This window comes from Spea bombifrons, chromosome 5 (assembly GCF_027358695.1).
Source record: "Spea bombifrons isolate aSpeBom1 chromosome 5, aSpeBom1.2.pri, whole genome shotgun sequence".
NCBI lineage: Eukaryota > Metazoa > Chordata > Amphibia > Anura > Pelobatidae > Spea > Spea bombifrons.
Window position 1 is genome coordinate 95,953,505 of NC_071091.1, and position 22,821 is coordinate 95,976,325.

General features: G+C 40.3%; 1 protein-coding gene across 1 annotated transcript in view; it reads right to left on the bottom strand.

Moving 5' to 3' along the window:
- The window catches only part of STK3 (serine/threonine kinase 3), an 87,253-nt gene extending 75,510 nt beyond the window's left edge, over positions 1-11,743 (bottom strand). Inside the window, exons 1-2 of the mRNA XM_053466776.1 lie at positions 11,590-11,743; positions 3,702-3,782 (exon numbers count right to left, since the gene is read on the bottom strand). Of these exons, the coding sequence (XP_053322751.1) occupies positions 3,702-3,782; positions 11,590-11,612 (104 nt within the window). The 5' untranslated portion in view covers positions 11,613-11,743. The remainder of the gene's footprint in view (positions 1-3,701; positions 3,783-11,589) is intronic.
- Between the last annotated feature and the right edge of the window lie 11,078 nt (positions 11,744-22,821).

Sequence of the window (22,821 nt, forward strand, 5' to 3'; positions counted from 1 at the left end):
CAGGTTTACTGCCCACGTCCCATCCTTTCCTGGAGACATCCATACAGCCCAAAAGGCAAGCTGGCCTGATATACACACCAACAGATCATCAACCACAGAAACACTCTGCAACGCACAGGAGGATTAATGTAAATGGAGACAGCATATTCCTTTAATCATCGCAATAAATTTCATATAAACATTTCTTGACAATGATCACATAGTTAAGGGAAGCTTGGGAGAATAAAAAAAAATAAAAATGTATTCATTAAAAATCAAGAATTGGTTACAAGAAGCGTTTGAAGTCACAATATTTATACCCATTCAAAAACACGTGCAAATATTGTCGAATATACACACATCTGTGGGGTTTTTTCATACATCTGCCTCTGTGGCTCTTTATCAAAGAGTTTTGTTTGGTACAAGAAACATCTGGGTTTGGTATCAAGTTCTGATGATGTTATTAACTTTCTATTTTCTGCTCCATTGTGATGGAGCTCTCATCTATGGGAACATCTGCTACTGCACTGCCTCTGTATGTCACTATTAATTGCAGCTTTTCAACACGCAAAGCAAGAAAACCTACACAGACTAAGGAGCGAATTGGTCTGTCACGAAGAATTACTAGGTCACAATATATCAAGCGAGGTACATTATCTCACTTTGGCCTAAGTGTCAAGAAGTCTTCAAATGCTGTAATCTTCTCTCTTACAGATGATACCCCAGAGGATCATGAAAGGGTTGACTTGAGGTGAGAAGAAATTCTTGTGTCCAACTACATTACACATTTCTGTTCTGAGCAATGAACACATTCCACACAGAAATCTAAAGGTTAGCTCCTTGCTACAAACACTATATAAGATAATGTCAGTGCTTAGCTTTTGTACAGTGTTGTGGAATATGATGGCGTTATACAAGTCAAATTATAAAGGCCATCATGCTGTGTACGATACTTATACCTTAATGACTCTCCCCAAGGGGTACCCAAATTAAACTAATAGACTTCTAAATTGCCATTAAACTTACTTTTTTTATTTCACTCTTAAGAAAATGACTACGCTAACTTTACATTAGGAGTAAGGTTTGCAGAAACGGTGCCGATGCCCAATTGCACCTTCATACTTTTTGCTGTCGACCCAGTCAGAGGAGCCAACAGCGTCCGTCCCGTGCATTTGGAGCCTCACTCAACATTAACAATAAGATAATAAGAGGGGTTTGCTTAATCGTTTTCTTAGAGTGTATCTTCATATATGTCATGTGGTCTACCAGCCAGATCACTAGCATATGTATTACTAAAAAATATATTTGGACGTAAGGTTAAGGTGCATTTCAGGTCCACAGATGAAAAGTCTTGTTAAAATTGTGCCTTCGTCTATACATATCTTATACCGTGACCAGTTTCCCATCCACTAGAGTTTAAAATGATGGGCAAAAGGAGTTTAAACTTTTGCTTAGATTCCACTTTATTTTCCAGTTAGACCAACTCTGGCTTTTCTACTAGTTTGACTGAAACACATGACATTCGAGAACGGCGAGCTGGGAATCGACTCTCGCCCCAATCTCCTATAATAAAGCTAAATTCCACTGGCAAAAAACAAACACTCTAACCTTAAAAAATACTTTTTTCTACATTATTTCATATGAAGTGAGACTTTCAATATGAAACACGTAATTTTCCTATTAGTACCGGTTTCAGGAAAGGTTTTCATATTACACACTGCAGTAAATCTGTACATAATGGGAATGGATGGTACTCAATCATGAGATAGTTCTTATGTTTCTCATGAGATTGTGCCAGCACAACACAATAAGCACCAGTATACCATCAAAGTCCTCGCATCGGTGCCTGCACAGACAGTAGGCATGCACCAAGTAATTGAGTGTTTATTAAAACGGCTCTTCCACATTTCTTCTATAAAAACTGATTTGCAATGAAAGAAAAGTGTTTCCGCACTTCTCTTTCTTCGCTAATGTCTGCTTTATTCTGGCCCCATTGGAGTACTTTCGCAAAACGGAGCCATGGGGACAGTCTCTCCCCCATTGCTTCCAGTTGGGAAAGTGGGTGTGCGCCTGGAAGTTTCACCCCTTTTGCGGAAATACCCCAGGAGGGCCTGGTTCACAGAGAAGTGGAGAAAAAAAGAAGACAGAGGAACGAGAAGAGGCAAGAGAGGAAGCAGAGCTGCGGGAAAGGAGACAGGGACGTGGAACGGAGAGAGTAGGAAGACACAGACAGCTTGTGAGTGTGAGGAAGAGTAAGTGTAAAAGAGTAAGTAAGACAGAGAGTTCGTAAGAGTGAGTGCAAGACATGGAAATGCAAATCAAAACGATGATGACTGTAAATGGGAGTCACCTGGCTCAGTACATAGATATGGGAGTTATGCAGTACCACCATCTGTGACTGGCTTACTATATAAAATAGGAGTCATGCTGTACCAATGTGCGTCTGGATTGCTATATAATGATAGGAGTCATGATGTTTATTTTCTCTCAACAAATAAACAAGTGCAGCCCACTCACACAAACAATACCATAGTTTAAAACTAGAAGGTAAAAGGCTTAGATGTAATGTAAGGAAGTTTTACTTTACTGAGAGGGTAGTAAAAAAGTAAAAAAGTGGAACAGCCTCCCATCAGAAGTGCTGGAGGCTCATACAGTGACGGAATGTAAACGTATATGGAATATCCTAAATCTAAGATAAGACCAAGGGATGATTAAGGTTAATCAGAAAAAAAAACGGCAGACCAGATGGGCTAAATGGTTATATGTGCCCTCAAATTTTTAGTTTGAATACCTAGGACCTCGCAAAATCCTTCAGCTAAATATCATATTTATATTTTAGGAGCCTATTATGGTTTTTTTTTACCATTTTTTTTTTTTTATTTATATAGCGCCAACAATTTATGCAGCTAGTTTTACAATACATACATTTAAAGGGTCTGACAAAACTAGAAACTGATATTGCGTAAAGAACCAAGCCCGCAAGCTTACACTACAGAGAATGGTCTGTAAACTGGTTTATATATTAAATTTGACATATGATGTTATATTAGGTGAATATTATAGATCCCAAATTTATCACAAGTACAGTGCCATGCACACTGTAGAGGTCCCAGCTGAGCTGAGCAGACAAGACTCATTATCACTGCTGCTTTTTTGGCTGGATTAGCATGCCTTGGGTTGTAAAATGAATAAACGCTGTTGTCCAGTCATGTGTTAGATGTGAATATGTCTATAGTCACATATACTCACACTAAAGATATTAAGCACAACAATGAAGTCATAACTAAGAGTCATTTAACACTTCAAATTTAAATTCAAGTAAACAAAACACACAGTGTGCGAAAAGCCATTTAAAAATGTCAAAGAATAATGATGGAACTATTTTGAAAACAGTTTATTCTGCATAATGGAAATGAACATGTGAACTGCCAAAAAACAAGCTGCCTGAAACTCTAGGAATATTGGATGTGAGGTTTAATGACATGGCCCATTGTTTTTATTAGAAAGATTCTGGCAGTGATTCTTTTTAATATACACTAAATTGAACATTCCTCCCCAGATATACTAGTGACATTACCCAGAGCGTTTCAGTACTACACACTTGCTTTACAGAAATCTAATAAAAATACTTTGCAGCCACTATCTAGAAGGGTAAGAGAGATGTTGTTTTATCTTCAAATCCATGCACAAGTGATAAAAAGAATATTACATTTCACACTTACCCTTCACCAAGCTTTTCCAAAACATCAAAGACCTCTTCTGGCTGTTTAGTCAAACTGTCTTCACTCAGTTTTTTCAGCTTGCTAATAAAATGAGAGAAACACAGGGACAGAAGGTCAATATATCTGAAATGTGAAATAAACATACCCAGAGCCACAAACGCAAAAAGCTTTACCAAGGAAAAACATCACGCCTGCGCTCTAACCTACTGCCCCCTGAGAATTAAAGTATATATGGAATGTGCAAATGGCAAATGTAATGCTTTAGAATTCTTTTATTATTAATTATTATTTATTATTGTTTTATATAGCACCCATCAAAACCGATAGCGCCGACTTCACATAAAGCCCACTCTGCAGACGTTCACAGTAGGTACATATATTTACATTGAGCCATCATATTGTGTGACATAGTTCAACGGGTAAACGAGACATACGTATAAATACACATATATACTGGCGTACCCCAGCCTAGGCCGGGGGGGGGGGTGAGCAGTGCCCCTGGTACAAAGCTCTCCCCCTCTCGGTTAAGTAAACCCCCTGGTGTATCCCCAATATATATATATATATACACACACACACACACACACACACACACACACTTCCTAGCACTACAATCTATTACATACATATACCCATTATATACGGTATATATTTATATATAAAATGTATGCCGTTTAGACACATGCAGGTTGCAATGTGTGTTGCCTATCATTCGATACAAACGAACTGGGAAGGAGTCCTATTACTATAGAAAGATACATAAGAATGAAGGAAGTTACTCAGTCCAGTGTAACAATTCAAAGGAAAAGACAGATGGCTAGCACCGGACGTGAAGGCTCAAAGTTGTAAGGGCAGCGATGCATGCATCCTATGTGTCTTCACTATTAATAATTCATTCCATCTTAAGATTTTGCAAGACAATATACAATGGTTCATGTCATGGAAACAGATGCAGTGTGTGACATAGAGGCAAAGTTATTTTGGTTGATGGTGTGTCAGAGCAGCTAGAATGTTATTTAAAGTAGTATTCTGATGATCATAATAATTGAAAAAATATCTGTAGCAGTTATTCGACAATAAATAGTAATTAATAGTAATTAAAAAATTCCAGCCCCTTTTCCTGGTTCAGTCGTCAGTCGCGTCTTAGATGCTTTCATTTCTTTCTAAAGTACTTTAATAGAGATTCTTTATTGCCAAGACTGTATGGGACACTAGACTCTGTGAATCAAAGCTTTATCACATTTATATTTTGGGGAAAAGACATTTTTTTCTTCTTCTGGTGGTCTTCCTTACATACAGTCACTTTCCTGAGCACGCTATGTGTTATCAGTAGCTGGATGATTATTAAGATGAGAAAAAAATGGGTGCTGCGGCCCCCCACATTAGCCACATGATAAGTGTATTTTGCATTAAACGCCAGGATGAGTATACAATTGCATTTAACAGAAGAAATATAATTCATGATCCCATGTCCTCATCATTTTCTTTTTTGGGGGGGTATAATGTATGGTTACAAATATTAAAAAGGAGTGATAATGCAGCATACCATCAACCTAAAGAAAAAATGTAATTCCAATACTTTTTAGTAACCGTTTCCAGCTTAGATTACTGCGGGTAAAGCTCATGTATGTGGGCTCTATGTTCCACGACGCCACCAATGTGTTAAAATGATTTTCTGTCTGCCATTGGACCATTTATCTGCCATTTCAAAGGCAACTAGTCCGTTTGATGCAAAAGTTAAACTCGTGATGAGTGGGAGACAAAACAGCTGATGTCAGTTCCCAAATGAGGAATGTCTAGGGCGCTGATAAAGAATAATAGTATGATTGCACATTTGCAAGCACAGTTTCATAGGATACCCTGCATCTTGCAGATAAGAAGAGACTGATCACTTTACAATTGGTGACTTTTTGCTACTGTGAACAGCCTTTATCTCAGTGCCTATTCATAACTACTGGCAGCATTCAATTATTGTGTAAGTTATTGTACTCTGAATTACATGGCTGCTGAAAACAGACTACAGAAATATGAAGGGTATTGATTAAGAAATCCCTTTCCAAATAATAGCAGTATTACTCCTCTCAGTAGCCACCGGCAGCGATAAATTCAGATACCAGTGCCTATACGGTCGCTGCTATAACCAGCCATGACCTGGGGTCCCTCGGTATCAGTAGATCACAAGCCTTTCTAACCTGCCAACTAATAGACCTATTTGTTCAGGTAATCCACAGGCTATTATATGTGGAACCATACAGCAAAAAAAATTGGAAATTATAGCCATATTAACTGCAAACTACTAATGAAAAATACTTATATTCATTGCTATTCTTCACAGATTATGACCGTATGGATAAACTCCTGCATACCTAATGAAGTCCTTTCCGCCACGGGCCATTGTTAGTGAGAAGAAGCCTCTGATTGTTTGGGCCAAGAATTAGCCTACTGCTTACCTTTTTGCAGAGTAGACAACTTCACAAGCAACACATTGGAGTTTGAGCATAAAGAATTATTCCAGCCTTGTAAACACTTAAATCATTCTATCGGTCGCGATGCACCCATCACTTTGTACAAATCCCCTGCTGAACGTAGGCATTTCCATCATATGTATTTTAAAACTATGTCCTTTCATGTGTGAGAAACTAAATCAGTTAACATATCTTCCTTTCAGCATTACACACAGCGCTGTACGCAGACATGTAGTTTAGAATGTTAGAGAAAAGTGCATTTTATTCCAATAAAGGTCATCGTTGTAGGCAGTCATGTAATACTGGAAAGTATTTGATCATAGATTTTAAAATCCCGCTGTGTAACTTGCTAAGCTTCCCGTTTTGCTGATGTTAGTTATCTTAATTACTAACACCAAGAGGGAAACATTATTCCGTGACTCCTAATAAAATCAATGTGTATCCGTGAGAAGAAATAGAGCAGATATAATGTGTCTCGGGATTTAATCCTTTGTGGTTTTTGACCAGGACAGCGCATACGAGCTGCAGTTACAGTGTTTCAAGGGACTAGCCGGAGGCTAAAGGACAATTACACAACGGTTAAACCCCTATTTTTTTTTTTATTACTAAAATCAGATTAAAAATACGTTTTCAAAAATATTAACAATTTGCACCATATCACAGCTCCTTTAAGTGTGCCCAATCTACTAGACTCCTTATCTTACAGCCTGTGATGAGTAATAGAATGTCTCAGTTTTAATCACCCAGTCTGACACTTTGGCTGATGACAGTGTATGGAGGAAAGGGATCAGTGTGTGTTTGAGCAGAGAAGATCACCCATCATATTACAACTGACAATTATTTGCAGCCCCCAAATTGGTGGATAAAGAGTTTTTTGTCAATGCCTACATTACTGGATTTTAGGCTCAAGGATAAGTTTTTTGCCATGGCACGCCCCCTTTCAACCAACCTAAACTAATATTCTTACACACATTTGTCTCAGTTTTGAGCAAACCCTGTGTAAATGTATAAGTGCAAAACCACATTGCTGAGCCTAGCTAATAATAATCATGGTTATTCACTAAAAGAGCTGTCAGGTTTCCGCTCCCTCTCTTCACGATCAATGGGAACACTGGCAGGTTTTAGCAGCAAGGAGGACCGAGTTGGCCCCATTTAATTCAATTGGGTCAACCAAGCTTTTCTTCCAGCACAAGCTTATTGAGGATGGACTATTTATCAGTTAAACCTTCAGCTCTTCTGAGACCTCTTTGTTTAGTGAATAAACCCCAATGGGTTCTGGTAGCAAGACAAGCAACATCTCAGTTGTGGTCCAGTATCAGCTAAAGAGCCACTGTTAGCCACATAAACACCAGAAAATAAAATACACAAAATGGAATATTAGCAGAATAAGCAGCTGGTGGAATTATATTTATTGTGTTGGCATTTCCCCTTTAATAGGCATATACTGAAAATATACTAAAAAGGTTATAAGAAAAAGCACAGCTTTACCCAAACAAAATACAACTGGGAAACTGAATGCTTATTGCCTATATATGACAGCATAGCAAAAAGATCCAAACAGCTGTGTAATTTTTCTAATTTTATTACATCACCCCAAAATGCTTTACAAAGCATTTATTACGCATATGCACCAAAAGCATGGCACAGTTTTGTGTCATAGTATATGTTACCCCTCTTATCTAACAACACACATCACTGCTACAAGGCTAGCGGGAGAGCTTCATACCTATCAGCTGCCCCAAGACACTTACGAGACCCTAGATAAGAACCCTCTGGGACGTTAGAAATCTATACGTCAGATAACATGATCTTTCTGAAGATCTAGCCAATAGGATATATCCTAATTTAACATTACATTGTATATTATTACTAGAACTATTATGCATCTTGTGTTTTGGCCCATAACTTGAGGTGAGAGAAAACATTAACAACACCGGAGCACAGTTTACGTGAACTTTGTCAACTAAAGGAAACATAACAAGGAACCCAGAATCAGTCAGAGTTATTTTACTCAATGCGTTCAAACACAAGAAACACACAAAATGATTATTCTGCTGGTATAATAAAGCATTTAAACACAGAAACCGAGTTTGATGGCAGATGAAATAATTTGGTCCGTCTATCTAATCAAGGTGGCTTTATGTCTAACCCTTGCATGTTTAAATTCCTTCACTGCATTAGCCTCTACCACGTCTGATGGGAGGCTGTTCCATTTACCTTCCACCCTCTTGGTAAAGTAAAACTTACATTACATCTAAACGTCGACCCTAGTTTTAGATCATGATCTTTTGTTCGAACGTTTCTCCTCCTTTGAAATATACTTTTCTCCTGTTCTTTGTTAAACCATTTTGTGTATGCAAATGTTTCCTTAATATCTCACCTTTCTGGCTCCCTTCCACACACCAATCAGCCATAACATTATAACCACCTGCCTAATAGCCCCCCTTCTGCCACCAAAATAGCCCTGACCCATTAAGGCAGGACTCCACTAGGCCACCTTCTTCCACTGCTCCGTGGTCCAGCTCTTATGCTCATGTGCCCATTGTTGGCACTTTCAGCAGCGGGCAGCGGTCTGCATGGACACCCTGAATGGTCTGTAGCCCCATACGCAACAAACTGCGACGCACTGTGTGTTCTGAAAGCTTTCTATCAGCATTAACTTTTTCACCAATTTGAGCTGCAGTAGCTCGTCTGTTGGATTCGACCACATAGACCAGCCTTCACCCGCACGTAGATCAATGACCCTTGGCCGCCCATGAACCTGTAGTTGGCTCACTGCTTTTCCTTCCTTGGACCACTTTTGACAGGTACTGACCACTGCAGACCAGGAACACCCCACAAGGGCTGATCCTTACGGGCTTTTTCCTGCTTCTGACACATCAACTTTGATGTCAAAATGGGCACTTCCTGTCCAATATATCCCCCCCCACAACAGATGCCATGATAAGATTATCAGTTTATTCACTTCAGTGGCTGATTGGTGTGTATCTTGGAGGAATTTGCTACATTTGCACCTAAAAGCCCCCTTTCCACAGGAAGACAACACCAGCCAAGACTTTAGCAGTACTAAATAATAATACTTAAATGGTACAGTTTTAACTAGTGATAGTTCTACCAGTCCTAAAGGGACACTTTAGCCAGCATAGGAACTTTAAAAGTTTGGGGTGCCCATTTTGCAAACGATTCTGTGGAACCCCCATATGTGTTTATCCCCCCCCCCCCCGAGTTATCTGAAGTGCAGTAGATGAACACATCTCCTCGACAGGTGACAGACTTACTTCCAAAGAGCGCCAACACTGCCCCGGCAAACACCACGGCAGGGGCCTGTTCAGATCCCTATGCGCATGAGCGGCATGCATTCCTATTGACTTTAAAGTGAGCGCCTTCCTGACACTGATTGGCTTCTTCAAGCAGCCAATCAGTTGTTACAAATGTCATACCATGGAGGAGGAGGGCTGCAACATCTAGGATTTTTCCTCTAAAAAAAATGCATATTAAAGTACTTTACTATTTACTCTTCTTTAGAAAGTCCGTTTAAGGTCAGCAGAGAAGGTATAACACCACCAGTCATCATTGAAAATCCATTCTGCTTGAGGATCCGCACTGAATTGTCCCCTCCCGTGCAGCACATTAATTATGGGGAAAAATAAATTTTCATGATCCTGATTAGCTTTCTTTATAGGAAGCCAGTTGAAGGACTGCTGCAAAAATCCAAAATGACATCATTGTGTCTCTTTACAGACATCAAAGAGGAACTGTCTCCATCAAAGCTTGAAAGTAGGGCATCATGCTCATGGCCTGTCAATCAGTATAACCGGTGTAGAAATACTTAAAAGCCCAGCTCATGGAAGTGGAGATCACCGGCACAGCCCAGAATGATCTAATCGGTTTTCTTGTCTTAGTGGGAATATCACCCTTTTCCTCACTCATCACACAATGAGCATATCGGCAATATGGCAGCAATAATAATGCAGATCCCCAGAATTAAGACAACTTAATATGTATATATTGCTTTTTTAATATCTGTGAGTGACATTACACAGTAATACATAGAATCTTAGAAAAGGAACACAACTAGTTCAAAAGCCACCTGTACAAGTTAAGTCACTCTAACAAGCCTCATACATAGCGATAAAGGCACTAGGGGCAACGATGAGGTGCTTCCTAAAAATACAAAGAGGCGGCCTAAAGAATAGCGCGTATTACCAATAAATGGCACCACATGTAGACTGGTGGTTTTTTTTACATTTTGGGCGACTATCAGAAACATTTAATTGCTCTTGAACACTAGATTAACAAGGACTTTGTGCAGCATTTACATCATGTGTGGATCATTTCTGTGTTCCTATCATAGGAGCCCCTACTCTATTCAGGCCCCGGTGACTAAGTTGGGTTCCAGAGATGTATCTGCTGTGTTAATGGACACTTGGTTGGATTTCTCCTTGGACTGGATGGTGCCGGCCTTCATTACGTGTCATAAAAATCGGGCACTAAGAGGTTTCCCCGTCATAGGTGTTTCAGAGCAGCACTACATCAAGAGAAAAATCCAGCATAAGGGATGTTGACCCTGGAATGAGACAAATCCTAATACAACGGTGGGATGATATTAAAGGCAGGACCAGAGACCCCAGGAAGTGTTATCACAGCAAATACAATACGCAGAAATGTCACATGGCAGAGCGGGCTGCAAGGCAGTTGTTGAACTACAATTCCCAGGATTCACAGTTTTTTGGACCTATAATTGACAGGTGTGCCAATGGAACGTTAAACACAATACACAACATATACATCTGTCAAATACACTAAACTAGCATCTTATGCACAGGTGTGTTCTTAACATCAGAACCCAGTATTATAACCGTATACATTGTTTAAAGTACACAATAAGAAAGCAACTCGCTACAATGAAAACCCCAATGAGACACATACATACATACATATATACACACACATACATACATACTTATATACACACATTCACTCACACAAACATACACTCACACATGGACACCTAAGCCAGTTAACTTTGTTATAATGGATGCAGCTTATTATGTATTGATTTATATATTGCCACCATACTCACTGTACAATGGCTATTATCAGTAAATAATGTATGTTAATATAGCTGCATGTGTAGTAGGGCAAGGAAGGAAGTGACCTTTTATTATTCATGTCAATGCAATGGCACAATGTATAGAGCACAGGATGCTATACCCCACCGAGACAACGACCTCCTCATACGGAATGACTTTGGGGCAATAAGGCCGTTACATTGGGAGCTGTGAGGGAAGGCATTAATGTCATGCACCATAAGTGGAAGGTCCCAATGGGTCTGTAGGCTCGGGGCCTTGTTGTGGACCTGGCTGAGGTGCCTCCTGCCCTCTCCTCTGGGGGTTAGAGGGCCACATCCCCAGCACGCTCACCTCTTGGGCGCTGGGTGCTCCATAGCGGACGTCTCTGCTCAGCCACCACACGCCGAAAAAAGGAGGAAACGACACGTTCAGGAGCCGCCACTAACTCCGTACAACTTCCATCTTCCTCTAAACACACATCCCCCTCCTCCTTCCTCACACACCAAACCAAGCAGCTGCCAGGCGTGCTCCCGCCCACTCCGCAGCGGCAGACAGTCCATTGGCTGGCTAGAAAGTTATCTCACACACGGATTGGTCGGTTCGCCTGTCACGCCGGATGGAGTCACGGTGTAAAGCGCTTTAGCCCGCCTCTTCACCGCAGCGTACGCACAAGGAACCAGGAAGAGAAACGTGACAGCAGAGCATGATGGGAGCGGGGACACGCCTACCCAGCGCGGGAGGGAGTCTGTGTGTAGAGAAGCGGGCTCTGTGGCTGCAGTCCCACTGTATGTCCATACTGGTGCTAGGCGCTAGGCTAGAGGCGCAGCCGCACTGGGAGTAATAGTTAGACGTAGGGGGGGCAGTCCTAGTGGGAGGTATTAGGAGTGAGCCGCAGACACTGTCACGTAACGCCACTCAAGAGATGCCTGAGCCGTTCACTCACCCCACTCACTCTTTAGGGCCTTTACGTAACATGGAAACATAACATTTGATGGCATATAAGAGCTATTCGGCCTGTCTAAACTGTCCATGTTTACCTGATGAAAAGACTTAATGTCTTAGATTTAAGACATCGCTATGTCTGCCAATGCGTGTTTAAATTGGCGTAGTGTATTAGCTTCTGCTAGGTATGCTCTGAGGCAGTTCTGCTTATCTACCACCCACCCAAGTCAAACTTCTTTTCATTTAAGCCAAGGCTTTAACATCGCTCCTCCTTAGGAACCTCCAAGATGATTTCCTCCTGTGTGTTGGGTTTGCGTCTTTCTTTGCTGTGATGCGGAGATAGCGTTGAGTAGGGAGGGTTACAGGGCCAGCCCAAGACATAGAGCTGCCTGGGGCGAAGTTTTCTTCCTCTCCCTACCTTCTCATTATCTCCCCCCTCCCTATTATCTACCCTATTCCCCCCCCCACTTTGTACTTCACTTACCTTTCAGCAGTCCTGTGGCGGGTCTCCCAGCTCTGCCGTGGTGCGCGCTGCTTTACTGCTGAGTGCCGGAAATGGCGTCATGTTCCGGCGCTCAGCGTTAAAAGCCAGCACCGAGGCCGAGCTCTGCTTCAAATTGCCCCACTCTGCTCCATAGCAGGGCTGGCCCTGGGGGTGTAGATTGGGTTTGGAGAAGAGAAAGTTTGTGAAATAAACTTATAAGACGTGAGTCCAAACATGAAGCTCATCAACCAACCTGCTAGAAGGGAGCAGACATGCTGATTGCCCCTGCGCATGCGTGGTATACTCATACCTTCCTGCGCTGCAGGAGACCCTTGTGCGCATGTGCAGAAAGCGCTCCCATTGGAGCAATGGAGATTTTATCCCCCCTTCTCCATACAGGCTGAAGACTTTGCATTGCACTTAAGTATATCTTCTTCATTGGTGGGGATGTACTTAGTCTTCTGGGGCAGATTTGTACAAGGGGAAGAAAAACAAAGTTTAAGGAAGCTGGATCAACTCGTGGCACACGGCGTCTGCTCCCTGCCCCTCGGTGCGTTACGAGAACAACCACATTACTTGCGTTTCCCGCAGAGATCGTTTGCTGCGCCGATCCCTGAAAAACCCAACCAGACTTCCTCGCTTCAAGAAAAATAAGCAAATTATGCAATAGGTGAGAATTGAAACTGGTGATTTGCCAAACCCAATCACTTAGGGGCCACACGGCACCGAGACCACAAGAGTGAGGGGAGCAGGACCCCCACTAGCCCCTTCCTGAAGAGAAAAGGGACTGGCAAACCGGGTCCGTTTCAGTCCCTCCAGTCGGTCTTCCTCCCCAAACGTTAGAACATCCGGCTGAAACCAGGTTGTGTTCCGGTTCTAAGGGATGGAGCTTCCCGTGTCGCAGAGAAAAGTGAATAATCGAGTAATAAATAATTACCTTTGCCTTGATCATTCTTCATGAGATTTCTGTAACGGTTGGTTCTAGGTCATTCTAGCAACATTTCCAAAAGTCAGCTTTTTTTACACATTTTGCTGATATAAAAAAGAGATTTATTAGAAAAACATAAAGTAAACGTACACTACATTCAGTATATGCTAACTGCAGTTTTTCCCCACAATCCTACACATAGGAGATTAGCTTTTTTTTCCCCTATAGCTTTGTCTAGATGCCAAAACTCTAAATATAATATTTTCCCCCTGGTAGTAAAAGAACGTGCTTTATAAGTTACGCTGTAAAGCCGAATTGAGATTTTAATGATCCCAATACCCCGTGCCCCCATTCAGCTTCCAATAATCATAGAAGGTCGCACTCAATAAACTACAAACTCTGTTTGAAATACAAGAGGTCGACGGTTTTTCACCTCTTCTAGTTAAACCTCCGCAGTTATCATGTGTTTTCATGCGTTTTCTGGAAAGCGGAGTAAGCGAAGATGTGTGCGTTTGATCTATTAGCCTCCAAACGCATTTTTTTTTAGTCAAGCCACGAATAATTTCATGCCTTCAGCTAAATACGTCCGAATCTTGACTATTCCTTTTCCAATATATATTTTTCTTTTTAACTCTACCGTTCCAATTTACATTTCTGAGGCCGTTATATTCTGGCTGGAGATTTCCCGCAAATCCCAGAATAATAAGGCAAACACAATGTTTATGTTACGACGTCACTGCTCCTATTGGGGAAATAAGTAATTAGGTCTGGAAAGTAGTTATTCAGCTGAACTTCGGGCCACGAGAGTTATTTGTATGTATTAGGTCTTATTTCATATGCCGTACAGGGTGCTGCGGACGTATAATCACTGAGCTCGTTCGCGAAGAATGTGTGCTTAGAATAATATGACTGAGGATCAGAGCGTTTTACAGGTTGCATCTTTCTCACATATATTAATTCATTCTAGAAACCAGTCCCTGGCAAGCTTTAAAGAGCCAAATGTATCTGGAAGTAACTAAAACGTTAACATTATCACGCAGGCTTTGTAATTGTAGCAGTTACTTATTATTAAAGGTACGCTCCATCTAACGCATTTTAATGAATATGATAGCTGAGAGGTTCCTGTTAAATGTCGGTGACGTCCCCCTTACAAACGCATGGTGGGATTCTGCCCCCCCCATATGCATTTGTACCCCAAGCTATTTTTGTTGTGGGTGATGTGTTTGGAAAATCTCCCTGCATGTAATATACTTACTGCCAGTCAGCTCCAGCGCTGGCTCTGCAAACACTGGCATTCTGGTGTCTATTATGACCTGTATGTGCATGCACGTAAAGTGCTCCTTTTGATTGCTGTGGGAGCTCTTTCTTGCTCGACCAAGCAGCCAATCAGTGGCAAGAATCTTTGGCCCACAGTATGTTTTTTGCTTGAAACATACATATTAGAGCTCTCTCGGAGTCCTTTATTACCCATTCTTCTTTAGCAGGGCTGTCGGATAGTAAACCGCCCCTCATTGTACGTCTGAAGAACAGCGGTTAATTGTTGTTGTTGATGGTTGAGTATTAGACTTGTCGCCTTTTGTGTGTTTTCATATATCAGATTTATAGCCTGTTGGTAACTGTTTATTCTTATTTAGAATACATTTTGCTAGGAAGACTATTGAGATTGTTCTTGTTTTCCAGTGTATTTGGGAGAGCACGTGTGTCATCATAGGACATGTAGAAGAAAAATGTATTTCACACAACCTAATTTGCAAGTGTATATTCTGCCATTTATATACACATTATTTTGATTTTTAGGACCGTAGAACATTGATATCCAAACCCAGCAAACATTCTGTGCTCCAAGAAAAGAGAGATGACGGGGAGGAAATGGGGACAATGGGAATGTGTTTCAATGGGAATCGGAAATATACATTCTATTTTCATTTTTAAGTGTTATTGTTAATTGTTAATCCCAATTACAAAATAAAAGGATCACATTAAGAAATCAACGGCAAAAATGTCATCCTAAAAATGCTGCTAAAGGGGCTATCATGCCTTTTTTTTCCCCGGAAGTCAGTGAAAGGAATATTGGTAACTCCGTTGATGATCTTCTTTAGGTAAATGAGCAATGTTTAGAAATACCCGTTGGTTACGTTCCCGGTTTCCTCCACTTCCAGCTTTCCTCCACTTCCAGTGAATTCTCAGTCCGAGGGTCTTGCTGACCGGACCGCTCCATGGCTTGTGATGATGACTAGATGGGCGGAATGGTTAGTATAAGCCGCAAAATTCTATGACTTTGTGTTATTCTGTGTTTCAAACATTGCACCATATTCACCTTTTATACATAATTCCCCCTGCTCTACGTAAATCCACTTTTCAACTCCATGTAAATTCTTTATTTATTTATAAATTGATTTATCTCTTGTTCTACTGATCCGCCTTATAAATTAAAAAAAACGCAGGCAGATCTCATTAGGTCCTTTCCATCAGTTTGTATTTGATTAACTGTTAATGGAGTTTATTCACTAAATGGAGAGTTAAGGTTTCACGCCTCTACTTTTCACTGTTCAATATAAAGGGCCAGCATTGCAAAGTTTTTGCAGTATGAATGGCTGATTTGGCCCTGTGTATTGCATAATTCAATGTACGAAGGAATCTCGCTGATCTAGCCATGGCCAGGAATATTTCCCCCACCTGTGATTACCATATCAAAGTAGGAGAGCAGGAAACGGGTGATATTTTACCAGTCTGAGACAACATTGGGGTTCTGGACCCATCTACTATCTGACCCTTCGGGTCTTACTACTGGGTGCATATGAATGAACAAGTATGGTTGTCTTCCCAGTTTTTATTGATGGTATAACTTCTTGTGAATCTCCATCTGAAAAAGAAAGCAATGCCATGTTAAACCAACTATAGTATAGAAATGGTTAAATGATTACCTGATCAATATATATTTGTAAAAAAAAAGTCCTCGACACATTAATAATTCCAGTAAACATCATCCAACCTGTCCCCAACGTGGGCTCTTTTAAAGGTGCTGTCCCACCTGCTCTGCTGAATAGAACACTTTTGTAATTGAATGCATTGTTAGAAGCTGCTATCTTTTGGATGCCCAGACTATTTCTCGGAGATAATTATGTAAAATCAGCACAGATACGTTGGAAAAGAAACTGAAAAATGACACAATGACATTATTTAATCCATACGTTTGTTGCTACATGGAATGCTTCGGTTTTGAACACAAACTTTTGTCACTGTGAAGCCGAGTGGTTTTTTTATGAGTACATTAAAAATACCGGTTCATTTTATATCAGTAGTAATTCTCCATCTCTGATCTCTTGATTAAAACCTGGCTTATAATTGGGCTCAGCAGAAAATCAGTTTCTCGCCCTTAATTACTTGAATGAGATGTTCTTTTTTTCCACATGATAATTGCTGTTGGCCCCTAGAAGACTATTCCAACGAACCATTTTATAATGTGCTTACTGTAAAATAATTGTAGGGTATATTAAAAGAAAACATTTTGATTTCCAGATGTTATTTTATGTTGTTATTCAGACTACTCCAAACTAAAACTTAAAGAAGGATTGGCATCATTAAAACTCCTATCTATTGTGTCAATTTGTTCCTACTATATTTTGGTCGGTTTATTTGCTCTAGATTGTAACCTCACCCGTTTCTGTATGTCATCTTGTTATGTTATATACTAATTCTTATGTCCCCTCTACCCTCTGTACAGCGCTGTGGAATCTGATGGTGCTATATGAGAAAATAAATAATAATAATGTGGTCTTGACCCTACACCCTATTCTGATTATCCAAACCCTTGCAATGTATGTGTAAACTGCCTCACTTACCACACATTGGAGGATGACAGGTCTATTTTGATGCATTTTCAGCAAGTGTTGCTGTTTTAAAGATATTATTTTACCCCGTGGAAGCTGCGATCTGTGGCAAAGGTGCCAGAACAAACATATTCCCTGTCCTGATCTTATCGTGCCTCTCAAACCCACCTTAGAAAGGCTCCCAGAATCAGCTTCACTCAACGGGGCCAAGGAGGACAGATCTAATTGTGTTATATCTGTGTGCTTAATCATAATATATTGTTTTTTCAGAGATTAGTTGTTAAATGTCCCAGTGGATTCTACCCAAGTCGGTTTCAATCCAGCGGGCTCCATCCATGCCATTGACGCGCTAGCCTCACCGCGTGCCATATCACGGAAAGGGAAAAGCCCTGCACAGAAACTCTCTGCAGGACACTGGGGGGGGGGGGTGACATCTCAATATGCATTTAACAGTAATAATCATGTTAAAAAAATCACTTTAACCTCATCATATTTCCTAGACACAGCAAATGTTTCAAAATGCTCTGAAAACACTATGGTCCCCCAATAAAAAACATTGTTTATAATGTTCTGCGTCCATCTGGCACGGCAATGATTACTAAAATAACTGTTTCTTTATTATTTTTAAGCAAATATTGTTATTGAGATTTCCGTATAATATACAATAATATGAAACATACATTGTTACCAGAGGCAATACGTAGTCAAAGATAACTGGTGTTTGGCCAAAAGAAACACGTAATGTATGTGTAATTAGATGGGTCATCATGGTATAGGCAATTTCCTATAATAAATGACCTATTATTCTTCATAAGGTTCTCACTAGGTGGGTTATAGAGGATTCTATACTTTAACCCAACCAATGAATGTTGTGACTAGAGAACTTCAATGCAAAATATTTTTATTTATTTTTTTAAATCTATCACAGAATACAATTTCCCAATAGAAAATAAAAACGTTCAGTTAATGGCTTTTAGCACAATGTATACCAGTTCTTGTAAAACCCATAATACTGTGGGCATTTTGGGCACTAATCTATTTGTTGTTTTCTACGTATATAGAGTATATACCTCTATGTAAGGGAATTAACTAGCCGCTTAGGGCTTTAAATCCAGTACAGGATGGAAGCCACACAGAGACCTGTTTAAGTATGACATTGAGTTATACTGCTATCTTAAAAAAAACATTAGAACCTATGGATTTTGACCTTGTATACAGTAAATCCATACCTTATGTTTATACTAGCCCACCTATATATCTTCAGTAGGGCCCCCTAAACCCCATGATGATCCCACGCATTGCTTACTAATATAATTGCTTTATTTATTTTAAGTACAGGTCAGTTTGATTACTTGTGTCTATAAAACGATGTCTCCTGATGCTAAAGTTACCTAATCTGGTGTCTTTTAGAAATTGTTGGGATACAACTCCCATCACTATCTGCCATGTTAGTATACCGTCCTTGACTTATTGCTTGTAAGTACAAGATTGAGCAGCCTTCTGTCCTCCAACTGTAGATAAACCACAAGCCTGGAGGATTACGGCATTTATTGCTCCATGCCTGTGTCATAATGTTGTGTAAATGAGAATTTGCCGTTTACAGAATGTTTTTGGCAAAGAACATATTTCCAAATGTTTTTGTTTAACTAATGAGTATTTGTAGAAAAAAACAAGATATTTGTGTCCTCTATGGAATGATATGTATTTATGTATTGATCTATATTGTTACATGCAGCAGAATTTTCTCATAAGAACGTGTTTTCATTGTAATTGATCTGGAAGTCTCCGAGATCCCGTTCAGACTTTATCACATGTGTGTTCACTTTCTGTGAGTAATGATCTCTGAGAATTGGACTGCATGTAGTATATAACAGCATTTGGTCATTTATTAACTGCTATAGTTATTAATCATTTTGGCTTTTGCGTGGATGATAGAGCTGTGTGCGATTCGGGTTATGAACTCACACTTTCATTCACACTAAAATCCTGCTTGGAAAGGACTCGATGACATTTTAATTCTAAAGGGGAAACGTCTACTCATAGCATTTGCCCATTGCCTAAGTTTTCAGGTAGTCCAAATGTCACAGTATACTTTCACTCCCCTGTGGACTCTTTTTTTAATTATTTTTTTGTTAGGATCTTTGGGTGATTTTATTCATTGAAGTAAAGCAATATAGATAATAATAATAATAATATTATTATTAATTACAATACATATATTCAAGGGGTGTGACAAGACTAGAATTGACAGACTAAGACAAACTGATACATTAGGCGGAGAGGCTCGGCTCGCAGGCTTACAATCTTGAGGGAATGGGGCGAGGACAAACGTAAGGAACAGAGAAAGGGTGAGAGGTAGTGTGGTGGTTGTATCAGTGACAGGGTGTGATACCTACCGTGTCCGCCGCGGTCCCTCGCTGGTCTGCTACTGGTGCGGGGCGCTCGCGCGGCACACTCACGGCGGACTCATGACGACATGCGAGCCGCCGTGGCACGCCCACGACGCGAAGGCAACTACGAGCGAGCCGCCGCGACGAGTCGGCGGCACTCGCAGTGTTATGAGCTGCCACGACTTATTCGCGGGGCTCGACTACCCCAGCATCTGCCAGTGTGGCACACCCGCAGCGCTCGCTGGTGTAGCACATTCAGATGCCGTTTTTTGTTTATCGCGCCAACACCATTCGTGTGCGCCGGTCGCGATGACATCACTCATGTTTATGATTGGTTCATTGTGCTTTTTTCCCGCCCTTGTGCTTATTTAAACCTCCTGTCCCATTACTGCAGTGCCCGTTCAAAGAGTCACTTGCGTGTATCTCTGGGTTATAGCTCTTTTGTTCGTTCCTGATTGATCTACGTGTACCTGACCTTGGCTTTGTTTCCTGACTTCGATTCTGTGCTGCCTGCCCCGACCTTGGCTTGTGTACCGACTTTGCTCCTGTGCTGCCTGCCCCGACCGTGGAATATCCTGATTACGTTCTCTCTGCCTATACCCTTTGTGCTGTGCTGCGCAACCGTCTCTGCATAGTGGCACCCGCTTATAATTATAAGGCTCTACTCCTCACTTATCACCTCTTCTTTTTCCCAACTACAAGATTTCACTCAGGCTGCCCCATATCTCTGGAATCTACTTCCACCGAACCTTCAGCATTCACCCTCCCTCCCAACATTCAAGAAACATCTCAAAACCCACTTCTTCGGAGAAGCCGCACCATCTTAGCTGCTAGAACTTCCCTGTGTTATGTGGGACCAAGGACAACACGGATGATGGCCCATCAGTGAGTTTTGAGATTTTTCTTGAATGTTGGGAGGGAGGGTGAATGCTGAAGGTTCGGTGGAAGTAGATTCCAGAGATATGGGGCAGCCTGAGTGAAATCTTGTAGTCGGGAAAAAGAAGAGGTGATAAGTGAGGAGGAGAGCCTTAGCCCACGGGAAGAACGTAAGGATCGAGAAGGAGAGTATTTGTTTATGAGGGCAGAAATGTATGCAGGAGCAGTGTTATGGAGGGCCTTATATGTTAGTACCAGGATTTTTTATTTAATTCTAAAGGTAATTGGGAGCCAGTAGAGGGTTTCACAGAGTGGGGGCGCAGAAGAGAAGCGGCGTACAAGGAAGACAAGCCTAGCAGCAGCATTTAGGACAGAATGCAGAGGAGAGAGTCGAGACAGTGGAATGCCAACCAGAAGAGTGTTGCAGTACTCAAGATGGGAAACGATAAGCGAATGAATCAGAGTTTTTGTGGATTCTTGGGTAAGGAATGGGTGGATGCGAGAGATGTTTTATTATTATTATTATAGATGAGATTATTATCATTATTATTGTTTTTACAGAGAGGTTTGGGTCAAGCATCAGGTTTATTTACTGGGCTTCTCACAGCAAGAGAAGATGATTGTGTGTATTCATAGACATGTAGAAATTTAAAGAGATCATAGAAATTTAAAGACTTTCCTGAAGAGAGGGAACAAAATTCAGAAAGCACTCAGGCAACATGGACAGCCCAAATGGAGTCATGGAGTCCACAGAAGACACTGTTAGCAGAAAACAATAGAGATCTAATGTTTTTAGCAAGAATGAAGGAGGTGATCTCAGAATGTCTATATCAGAATAAAGAGAGGGTTCCTCCATGACTGCCCTTCTGGGTTTCATCTGAAGATGGTTTAAAATGGTTTCTCGAGATTTTACAGATTTTTCATATCCTTTTCAAGTACCATGCACAGTTCACATTGGATATTAATGCACATACCTCTGTTTTGTGTGTGCTTGGGAGATGGCTTGGCTCACATTCACAAAATTTTGGCCACAAGGGGTTATCAGTTTTTACTTTATATTTTGGAAAGGAAACGTTTCTTTCTTTTGCTGGAATCTTGTATTCACCATGAGGGGTTTTGCAGAAAAGCCATACGGAAATTTCCATTTAATGTTTGACAACCGAGAGATACTGCTTTGGTCCTTATATTGTTTCTATTAAATATATATATATATGCATTATCATATATATATATATATATATATATATATATATATATATATATATATATATATATACTGTAGATAGATAGATAGATAGATAGATAGATATACTTTTCATGTTATTCTTATTATACTTATAAAAATATAATAAAAATATCTAAAAAATGAATGAAATTAACAAATAATTGATTATGTGAATGTGAAGTGAAATGGTAGAGGAGAAGTGTAAATATTTACACATTAACTTAAAAGAAGATGTTTAAGTTGTATTAAAACAGGCTTCTTACCTGAAAATAATTACAATGGAACATAAAATGTCCCTTTAATTGTTCTCTTAAAGGTGAAAAATAAAGTTTAATGTCACTTAAACTGTCTGTTATACTGGTACGTCCTGTAGGTCTCCAGCTGAACTACGAGCTTATATTTCTAATTAACATTGGCAGAGGATCATGGGAGTTGTAGTTTACCAGTTATAGGCTAGCCAATTCTGTTTTAGATGTAGTGACATTTCTGCATAGCCCATCAGGCTGAAAAAAAGAAAATGTTGGCAGTGCCATGGTCTAAATCCCGAGATCCATTGCGGTGCAGGATCAGATTACAAAGACATGGGTTTATTATAATTACAATAAAAAGTGTTTAGATCTATTCTTAGATATGTGTCATACCTCGCATAGCTATAAACCGCATTCTCATAATGGATGTAATAGAATAAGAGTGGGCTTTTCAATACTTAAAATAAATTGTGCACATGTTGCAGTTTTATATTAAAACCATCCATCTTATTTCTTTATCCATGAAGATCTTATCATTTTCTTCTTTTTTTTTGCAAAAACACTTGGTTTTATTACAAATTTTACACTCTGCTGCACAAGGTCAAATAGACAACTATTCAAAATACCTTCAGAATGTTTAGCAAAATCATGATGAGCTTT